Source organism: Oratosquilla oratoria, chromosome 24, assembly GCF_046742065.1.
Source record: "Oratosquilla oratoria isolate Oo_2021 chromosome 24, ASM4674206v1, whole genome shotgun sequence".
Classification (NCBI taxonomy): Eukaryota; Metazoa; Arthropoda; class Malacostraca; order Stomatopoda; family Squillidae; genus Oratosquilla; species Oratosquilla oratoria.
In genome coordinates this window covers 740077-750804 of record NC_134800.1, presented here as the reverse complement: position 1 = coordinate 750804, position 10728 = coordinate 740077, and the positions used below count along the sequence as shown (strand labels likewise).

General features: G+C 44.2%; 1 protein-coding gene across 5 annotated transcripts in view; it reads left to right on the top strand.

Annotated features, from left to right (window-relative positions):
* LOC143038364 (glycine receptor subunit alpha-2-like) overlaps window positions 1–6912 on the top strand; it is a 426738-nt gene extending 419826 nt beyond the window's left edge. For all 5 annotated transcript variants that reach the window (XM_076207400.1, XM_076207399.1, XM_076207398.1 and 2 more), the window contains one exon: window positions 894–6912. In XM_076207400.1, the coding sequence (XP_076063515.1) occupies window positions 894–1205 (312 nt within the window). In that variant the 3' untranslated portion in view covers window positions 1206–6912. The remainder of the gene's footprint in view (window positions 1–893) is intronic.
* Window positions 6913–10728: the final 3816 nt, after the last annotated feature.

Below are 10728 nucleotides of genomic sequence, written 5' to 3'. Positions count from 1 at the left end.
TACAAATAGATAAGTAATTTAATTCAAAAATAAATAAATCACAAAACGAATCATGAAATAAACAGATAGACTAGTGAATAAATAAACTAATGATTAGAGATGAATAAATAGATAAACAAGAAATTTAGTGGGTGGATAGATTAATGATTAGATAAACTGATTAGTAAATAGATAAGAAGTACGTGTGTGTTTGGTGGACATTTTATCCTGACCACCGCCAGATGACTTCATTCATTTCAGACGATTATTCTTTTTACATTATCGATTCCGGCATCCGTCAGGTGATTTCTTTATCATCACAGGTGAATCAAGTCGTCTTGTGTGAGCCAGTTTAAAATCTATTAAATTGACCAAATTAACTGATGGGGAAGTAGGGGGCTGTCGTGATTCTTGTTATTGTTGTTGTATTTGTTCTGTGCGGCCTTGTTGTATCCCACACCCTTGATATATATTGTGTTCGTCATTTTCACCCCCTCACACCCTAAAATTTCACTTCCTCGTATGCAAAACGACTCCAGTAATCCCCAAAAAAGTTACCAACATTTCCTTCTCCCTCACTCAACACCCAACCTCAACCTCCCCTCCTCCTCCTCCTCCTCCTCAATGCCTATCTATCTATCTATCTATTTACCCATGGGTACTTCCCCCTTCTAAGGGGGGTTTAAGCCAGTCAAGGCACATCCACCACCCTCGTTTTTCTCTCATGGTAGCTCTTCCTCCTCCTCCTCCTCCTCCTCCTCCTTTTCAGTATAACCCCTCCCTCCTCTTCCTCCTCCTCATCGATGGAACCAGCCTCCCATCCTTCTCCTCTACAATGTAATAACCCACCTGCCCTCCTCCTCCTCCGCCGTGCAACCTGGTCTGACTTTTCTTTCCCTCCTCGGTCCCGACAGCACCGCCACGGCCCGGAGAACGCAACTCTTCAGGAGGCCGAGAACGGCGGCCTCGGCCACAACGGCAGCAACCGCGGGGAACAGCATCACTCCGGGGCGCCCTCAGGGGGTCACCAACCGCCCCCGCCGCCCACTCTCCACATGATCCCGAGGTTCGGGAGCACGCCCAACATCCCGAGGTCCCTAGCCCTCGAGATGAAAGAAGCGCGGGAGAAGGCCATTCTCATCGACCGGTTCTCCAGGGTCATGTTTCCGCTAAGTTTCTCGGTGCTCAATATCCTCTACTGGACGGTCTACTATTTCGACTGGTAGACATCCCCCCCCCACCTCCCCATCTCCTCCTCTTCCTCTTCTCCCTCCTCCTCCTCTTTCTCATTCTAATCTTTCCTTCCCTTGCTTCTTAACCTCTTACTTCTCCTCCACCTCCTCGTCCTCATCTACTTCCCTCTGTTGGAGCATTACTACTCTGACTGGTAAACACTCTATCTTCCTCCTCTTTCTCCTCTTTCTTTTAATCCTCCTCTTCTTCCTTCACTTCCTCCTCATCCTCCTGCATTTCCTGCTCTTCTTGATCTTCCTCTTAACCTTCCTCGTCGTCCTCCTCTTCTTAGTCTTTCTATTTTATCTTACTCGTTTTCCACTCCCTCCGGCTGTTTTCTTTCCTATTCTTCTTCTTCTTCTCTGAGTGTCTTCATCCATCCATCCATCCACCCCGCCTCCCCAACCTGACCTCCGCCTCCTGCACCTGCGGAGGTTGACGCCGTCGCCCAGACTTGCTCGAAGACCAGAGGGCCTCGGCGCGAGAGCTCCGCTCTGAGGCCCAAATGGAGAGAACCGGTCTGACGGCGGAGTTTGCGAAGCTCAATCTGGACTCCGGAGGACCATGCTGGTGATATTTCGTGTATTATGTATAACCCCCGACCCCCCCCAAAAAAAAATTCTTTAATCAAATAATAGACTCCACTTCTCGATATCCTTTACAAGATAAGTCCGACAAGTGCCATCCTTAGCTATCCTATGCGAGAAACTAATTTTTTTTATATACAAACAGTTAGAAAAAAGAGGACCAAAAGAGGAGACGTGTACCCCTCCCCTCCAAAATAACAAAGAAATGAAATAATATATAAGGATGTGGTAGATTTGAAACCAAAAGATATTTTGCCCGGACCCAAGGGAGTGAAAGTAATCGTGGTCACTTTACCCCCTTGCTTCAGTCGTTCGTAGGTACCTGAAGGAGACGATGTTTTTGAGTGTTACCTTCACTATAGACTTGAACGCTGTGTGAAGATTTATATATACATACATACATACACACACACACACACACACACATATATATATATACATATATATAAATAAATAAATATATATATATATATATATATATATATATATATATATATATATATGTATATATATAAGTGCTTCTTAATTCTTCAGCGTTTCCTTAAAATATGTGAGACCCGATTCTTTATCATATCTTCTTTGGTGAAGTTAATTTGCCCTTAAACTGAGCTACGGCTGGTTTTGAGAGACTTCAATGAAGCTTTTATAGACCTTCAATTTCTGGAGGACTTCAACGGAGCTTTTGATGCCTATCAATCAAAATGACCCTTAAAGACTTTCAACAATTAATTTATATGTGGGTCAGTGCGGATCCTTGGATGGTTGACAAGTTTTGTAAGTGGAAAAGTGTCAGTCTCCTTATAAGGGGGTTGGTTAAGTCAAAGAAAATTATTTATTTGTGGTTAAGAGTCTTGGGTTAGTGACAGACTTTTATAAAACTCCTTGGTAACTCTGTGATCTCTGGAAGGAAACTTAAGTACTCTAGGAGATAATGGCTGTAAGTGTCTCATGGAATATCGTTATAAGAAGACCATCTTAATTAAGATAGGGGTGACTGAAAAATTCGGATTTTTTTTTTATCTTGTTTGGAAAATATTAGATATGTGAAAACCCGTGATGGAAGCCTAAAAATCTATTGGAAATCTTTGAATGAACACATGGGATAAAATAGAAATATCACTACATTTTTCAAATCTGTCAACACTTAAATGTGTCAAGGAAATATATATATTTTAGTTCCGAATCTTTGATAATATCCTGCCAATCATTCCACCGAAAGGTTTCTAAGAGAGTCAGTTAAGTAGGTAGAAAAGAAGTCATCCTCAACAGAGAGTAAGATAATTAAACTGAATATGAGACACCCTAAGAAAAGCCTTGAAAATTTTCTTTCAGTAGATCACAAGCCTGGAGATGTATGGGTTCTTATTGAACCTCATATGTCTTTATACATAAATAGCACACACACACACACACACACAGAGACACACACACGCGCGCGCACGCGCAATAGAACAGGACGATTTGATCCTATAGACAGCTGGCCCAGATGGCTTAAATCGTTTTGTTTGGTAGATATGACCTAAACCATTTGGGCTGCTACTAAGGGTAGCCGGGAGGTCCTGAACATCTGCCAACCACGAGGTGCGTTAGCGAAATCAAACTCTTTGAACATTTCCTGGTTTGCATGGCGGCCATCTGCGCTGGCAGAAACCCTCGCCAGCTTAAGTGGAAGGCGTTTTCGTGTCGTTCTTTGTTCAGCATCCAAGTAATCCGCTACAATAAACTTCGACGAAATCTGGGACCGACCTTCGAAGTCCGCCATCGCCGAAGAACAGCTGAGCTCGGAGAGAAGAGTCGGACCTCTCGCCTTTGAGACTCTCCAGTACAGAGTCGCGTCTTCAGGTCTCCGGACGACTCTTAACGGGACTCTACACATCGAACAAGAGACTGAGGAGTCTGAGTTTCTCTCTGGTGTGAGTCCAGACTCTTAGACACCAAGTCACGTCTCCGAACCTCGGGAGGGTGCGTAGAAACCCCTTCCAGACATCGAGAAGAGTTTCTGGTGTGAGTCCAAACTTAGAAAAAAATAAATAAATAAAAAAAATCACGTGACACACGATCTGTTCCCCCGTGTGACTGTGATTATACTTGATTACCTTACATCAGTATTTACATGTTGCAGGATTCCCGATGTAATCATAGTGTTTAATCTTTTTATTTCTTAAAAAAGAAGAAGGAAAACAATACATAGCTTTTGGAGTCACTCTTTTCTTGTACATAAGGCCCATTTTGATGTTTTCTTGTCACAGCACACCGCCCCTATGTACATAGATATATAATAGTGTAGAGGATACTCTAGAATATTTCTTGTTAAGCCGTCAATTATATTCTGGATGATCATCATTGTGACCCGTCGCCATGTGACACTTCATTCTCATACTCTTCATTAAGATGACGTCATAAATTATTGAGGTCATCAACTGGTGACGTCACAATTCATGGCGTAATTTCTATATCATGTCATTAGTCTTCGTGTTAATGAGTTGAATAATGAATTATCAATTACATTTTAACTTTGAATTTTCTGTTTGTATATTGGTAAATGGAATGCTATGAGGCGTCAGGTTTCTTTCGTTTACGACGTCCATATCCTGAAAGAAAGAACGTCTTTCCTCTTCATAACTAAGAACAAGAACATGAACAACTATAGCCAGTAGTGCATGTGTGTGTGTGTGTGTGTGTGTGTTTGTGTGCATGTGTGTGTGTGTGTGCGTGCGCGCGTGTGTATGTGATGGACTCGTGATCGATAATATCGTTATTACCCTCCCGAGTGAGAGCTCAGAGCTTATATATGACCGATATATGGGTAATGATGTGACCACACACACGCACACACACACACACACACACACACACACACACACACACACACACACACACACACACACACACACATACACACACACACACACACTCACACATACACACACACACACATGCACACACGCACACACAGATACACACACACACACGCACGGACACACACACACACACACACACACACACACACACACGCACACGCACACAGCTCCTCGACCACTAGAGTTGGAGTGCCGGCTCGCAGTGCTTTTTTTTTTCTTTTTTCTTTTCTTTTAGCCCTATGCCGAATTCGAACTCTGATCACTGAATAAGCGGTCGAGAACAGTACTACTGCACCGTGGAGCCATGTATGTATGTATGTATGTGTGTTTTGGTCAGTGAATGTACTGTGTTTGAGAAAATTACATTTTGTTTTATAGTCAGAACTAAAAAAAATGAAAAGTCGATTTTCTTATGCTTTATTCTACTGTTTTGATTCAATTCCATCTTCGGGCCTCGGCGACGTCGGTTTGACTTATTTATCGAATGTGTCCTTTTTTCCCTCAAATTTCTTTCCCAAGCTGTCTTTGTTCACTAAGACTCTTATTAAATAAAACTTATTATTTTGCTCTGAATTGCTCAAGTCACTACGCGACGACTCGTTCATGCATCCCATATCCTCCTCCTCCTCCTCCTCCTCACCTCCGATCACTCTGAGCCAGACGCCATCTCTCGTCCGAACATGTCCACGTCGTCGTCGCCGTCGTCGTCGTCGTCGTCGTCGTCGTCGTCACACTCATCTTTGTTTTCTGTTACTTTTAGTGCTCTCGATAATCCATATACGTTCACCTCTTGTCGTCCGATTCGCCACATTCATCCTCGACCAAGGCCTTGTACATACCATTTGCACGCGCGCCTCTCATGCCCTTGATGGTCAACTATGCACAGATTCGAACGCCAGCGTCTCTTTTTCTCAACGGTCCAAATGTAAAAGCAAACGCGCAGTGCATTTGTTGGGGGGAAATTTTGACCTCTTCAAAGAAAGACTAAACAAACATACTTGTTAAACCTGGCGGACACTCAAAATGCTCTGCATTTGCAAATCTGATTGAACACACCCATTTTTATAATTCTAAAATGTTGCCTCTGATGATTTGAAAAAGATAAGTTTAGAGTTGATTTCGTTGATTGCTCATTACCTCAACTAATACAAAGCATAATGCAAGCATACACAACATTTATGATTATCATAATAATCGTTCCGTAATTTGCCTCATGATACAGAGCATATGCCATAAAATATGTTTGATTGCAAAACATAATTCAATTAGTTACAGTTTGTGCAGATTGGAATCACAAATTAACGTATCCAACATATTCAAACAATACAATATCCTAATTGTGTTCTCTGCAATGAACTGAGCATAATACATCGTTCGTTCCCACACACAAGGCTGCTGCTGCAGCATAATAAAAGTCTACACTAGGATAAGAGAAATAAGCACATTGACGTATTTTCTAAAAACTCGTCCCCTTTATTGACATAAAATCGCTTCTCATCTACATCAAATGACCTAAATTTTGTCTCACTTTATATGTATACGAGGCGGAAGACAAGTCTGTCACTCATTTGCGATTTCAAAGCATTCAAGCTGTGGACTAAACTTAGCTGCAGACCGACAGACATTTTGTCAGCTATGTTTTCTTTCTCCCAAAATACGTTCAAAAACAAAATCAAACCGTCAACTACCCCCTACTCCCGCTCTTCCTACCCTTCCATCCCTCCGCTATCATTTCCCACCCCTTCACCCTTTTCATGATTTGAAACTCTGAACTAAATAATATCGTTTAGTCGTTGCTATATAAAAATCCATGGTGGATCATAACATCGAAGATTTCGTTAACTTTTCCTCATATATTCACCCAATGAAAGGAAATGGCCATTAGCTGATTAATCTATCTTCATCTGTGTATCTATTTGTTTATCTTCCTCCCTCTCTCACCAACCGCTGTGACAATCCTCCGCTGCTTTTCATCCACCCTATGCTATATAACTCACTAAAAGATTTTCTAACTGATGTATATTGATATGAAACTGTTGTAAATTGTATACAAACAAGAAAATATAAGTGAATATATACATATTATATATATATACAAATATATATTGTAAATTCCTCTACAAATATGTACACTGTCATATGATGATACACGTAAAGCTTCATGCGTCAAATGTTTGAATTCAGATTCTTCAACGACTCGAGGCTTCATCCGAATCCTCGTGTTTTGCACACTTTGGAATGACAATAAACGAACGCTTCTTGATACTGTGTGTTTCTCTGCCCTCACTTATTCCAGCAAATGAAATATCTTTGTCCAAGCTATGAGTATCATTAGTAGGACTATGGAGCCTGGCGCGACCTCATGCAATGTGGCCGTAAAGGTACATTTTTATCGATATTCGTTCACTATCTAATAAAGAAGCATACTTAGCCGAGACCGCAAATTTATAGTCATAAATCTCTACAACTGACAGTGATAAAATCAATAATTTAATCCACATCCATGCTGATAGTGATATTTAATATCTTTTAAGCACAGAAAGTCGGCAACTGCTAAAGACGGTTAGTACAGGATTCAGCGTGTTCCAAAGGACGGCCCTACACGAACAACTTCAATTGATAATTACACTTCAACGTCGGACTGAAAGGAGTCCAACGAGAGCGAGAGTGCCCCTTCGTGCTACGAGTACTTTTCCGCCGTTTGTGACCCCGTCATCAGACAGAACTTTGCATTTAAAATGGATATTACACGAGTGGCACAAGTCGACGCTATAGTCTTGTGACTAGGGGGGCGTTTTTTTCGTCAACTTTTTCTTTTAACTTAGATTAGGTATGTGCATGTTTCATGAGTTGAAAATGTGTAAGGCGTTAACCCCTTCCATACGGTGCCGCATACGTAGGCGGCATGAGGAGCAAGTGGATACGCGAGGCTGCCATATCGGCGTCTTGATTATATTTATTGTAGTTGCCCCTGCGTAATGACATACTCTCTAAACCAGTGGTTCCCAAACTTTTTTCTGTCATTTCCCCCTGCACCCAGGTCAACTATCCAGACTTCCCCCTTTATGTGAAGCAGGGAAAGAGTAGTTGAAATACACTGTGACTATTTACTAATTCATTTTTCAAATGTACAAATATACTGATAAACAGGCATTCTTTCTCTCTCTCTCTCTCTCTCTCTCTCAGACATGAGAAAATCCATCAGAGATTTTTTTAGTTAGTAGGCAGTTTAATTATTTCCCCTGGTAGCTTCAAATATCCCCCCAGGGGGAAATTTCCCCCAGTTTGGGAACCACTGCTCTAAACTGTCTTCATCACATTTTCTATGGTTATCAATATTCACGGGTGAAAGAGAGAACGATCGATATAAGCGGTGACTATACTTTATGATGCGAGTATTATTACGACACTCTCTCCCTCTGGAGTAAGTTTGGGCCAAATCGGAGACATGACGGTTTTTGGCCTAATCCGTGGGTTAATCCCTTTGGTAATTTTGAGGGTCATTTTGGCCACTTATCACGATTGGGTCACCACCTCAGCTACAGGTCGAGGGCCACCAGGGCTCTTGCGGATCGCACTTAGATACTGCTCAGGCTAAAAGTACGGGCGCCAACAGGCGGAAATGAGAGGGGAAAATTACACACAAATTTTGCTGGCCGCCACAACCTCGCCCTTGGGTCCAGGTTCCCCACGTCTACCTCGCTGTGCCCTGTGGACGACTCTCTCGCTCTGGAGTAAGTTTGGGCCAAATCGGAGACATGACGGTTTTTGTCCAAATCCCTTTGGTAATTTTGAGGGTAATTTTGGCCACTTGTCCCGATTGGGTCACCACCTCAGCTACAGGTCGAGGGCCACCAGGGCTCTTGTGGATCGCACATAGATACTGCTCAGGCTAAAAGTACGGGCGCCAACAGGCGGAAATGAGAGGGAAAAATTACAGAAACAAACAAATTTGGCTGGCCGCCACAACCTCGCCCTTGGGTCCATGTTCCCCACGTCTACCTCGCTGTGCCCTGTGGACGACTCTCTCCCTCTGGAGTAAGTTTGGGCCAAATCGGAGACACGACGGTTTTTGTCCAAATCCGTGGGTTAATTTTGAGGGTCATTTAGGCCACTTGTCCCGATGGGGTAACCACCTCAGCTACAGGTCGAGGGCCATCAGGGCTCTTGAGGATCACACTTAGATACTGCTCAGGCTAAAAGTACGGGCGCCATCAGGCGGAAATGAGAGGGGAAAATTACACACAAATTTGGCTGGTCGCCACAACCTCGCCTTTGGGTCCAGGTTCCCCACGTCTACCTCGCTGTGCCCTGTGGACGACTCTCTCGCTCTGGAGTAAGTTTGGGCCAAATCGGAGACATGACGGTTTTTGTCTAAATTTTGAGGGTCATTTTGGCCACTTGTCCCGATTGGGTCACCACCTCAACTATAGGTCGAGGCCCACCAGGGCTCTTGCGGATCGCACTTAGATACTGCTGAGGCTAAAAATACGGGCGCCAACAGGCGGAAATGAGAGGGGGAAAATTACACAAACACAAACAAATTTGGCTGGTCGCCACGACCTCGTCCTTGGGTCCAGGTTCATGTTTTTGTCCAAATCCTTTGGTAATTTTGAGGGTCATTTTGGCCACTTGTCCCGATGGGGTAACCACCTCAGCTACAGGTCGAGGGCCACCATGGCTCTTGCGGAACGCACATAGATACTGCTCAGGTAATTTTGAGGGTCATTTTGGCCACTTGTCCCAATTGGGTCACCACCTCAGTTATAGGTCGAGGCCCACCAGGGCTCTTGCGGATCACACTTAGATACTGCTCAGGCTAAAAATACGGGCGCCAACAGGCGGAAATGAGAGGGGAAAATTACACAATCACAAACAAATTTGGCTGGTCGCCACAACCTCGCCCTTGGGTCCAGGTTCCCCACGTCTACCTCGCTGTGCCCTGTGGACGACTCTCTACCTCTGGAGTAAGTTTGGGCCAAATCGGAGACATGATGGTTTTTGTCTAAATCCGTGGATTAACCCCTTTGCTAATTTTGAGGGTCATTTTGGCCACTTGTCCCGATTGGGTCACCACCTCAACTATAGGTCGAGGCCCACCAGGGCTCTTGCGGATCGCACTTAGATACTGCTGAGGTTAAAAATACGGGCGCCAACAGGCGGAAATGAGAGGGGAAAAATTACACAAACACAAACAAATTTGGCTGGTCGCCACGACCTCGTCCTTGGGTCCAGGTTTATGTTTTTGTCCAAATCCTTTGGTAATTTTGAGGGTCATTTTGGCCACTTGTCCCGATGGGGTAACCACCACAGCTACAGGTCGAGGACCACCAGGGCTCTTGCGGATCGCACATAGATACTGCTCAGGCTAATTTTGAGGGTCATTTTGGCCACTTGTCCCGATTGGGTCACCACCTCAGCTATAGGTCGAGGGCCACCAGGGCTCTTGCGGATCGCACTTAGATACTGCTCATGCTAAAAGTACGGGCGCCAACAGGCGGAAATGAGAGGGGAAAATTACACAAACACAAACAAATTTGGCTGGTCGCCACAACCTCGCCCTTGGGTCCAGGTTCCCCACGTCTACCTCGCTGTGCCCTGTGGACGACTCTCTCCCTCTGGAGTAGGTTTGGGCCAAATCGGAGACATGACGGTTTTTGTCCAAATCCGTGGGTTAACCCCTTTGTTAATTTTTGAGGGTCATTTTGGCCACTTGTCCCGATTGGGTCACCACCTCAACTACAGGGCGAGGGCCACCAGGGCTCTTGCGGATCGCACTTAGATACTGCTCAGGCTAAAAATACGGGCGCCAACAGGCGGAAATGAGAGGGGAAAATTACACAAACACAAACAAATTTGGCTGGTCGCCACGACCTCGTCCTTGGGTCCAGGTTTATGTTTTTGTCCAAATCCTTTGGTAATTTTGAGGGTCATTTTGGCCACTTGTCCCGATGGGGTAACCACCTCAGCTACAGGTCGAGGGCCACCAGGGCTCTTGCGGATCGCACTTAGATACTGCTCAGGCTAAAAGTACGGGCGCCAACAGGCGGAAATGAGAGGGGAAAATT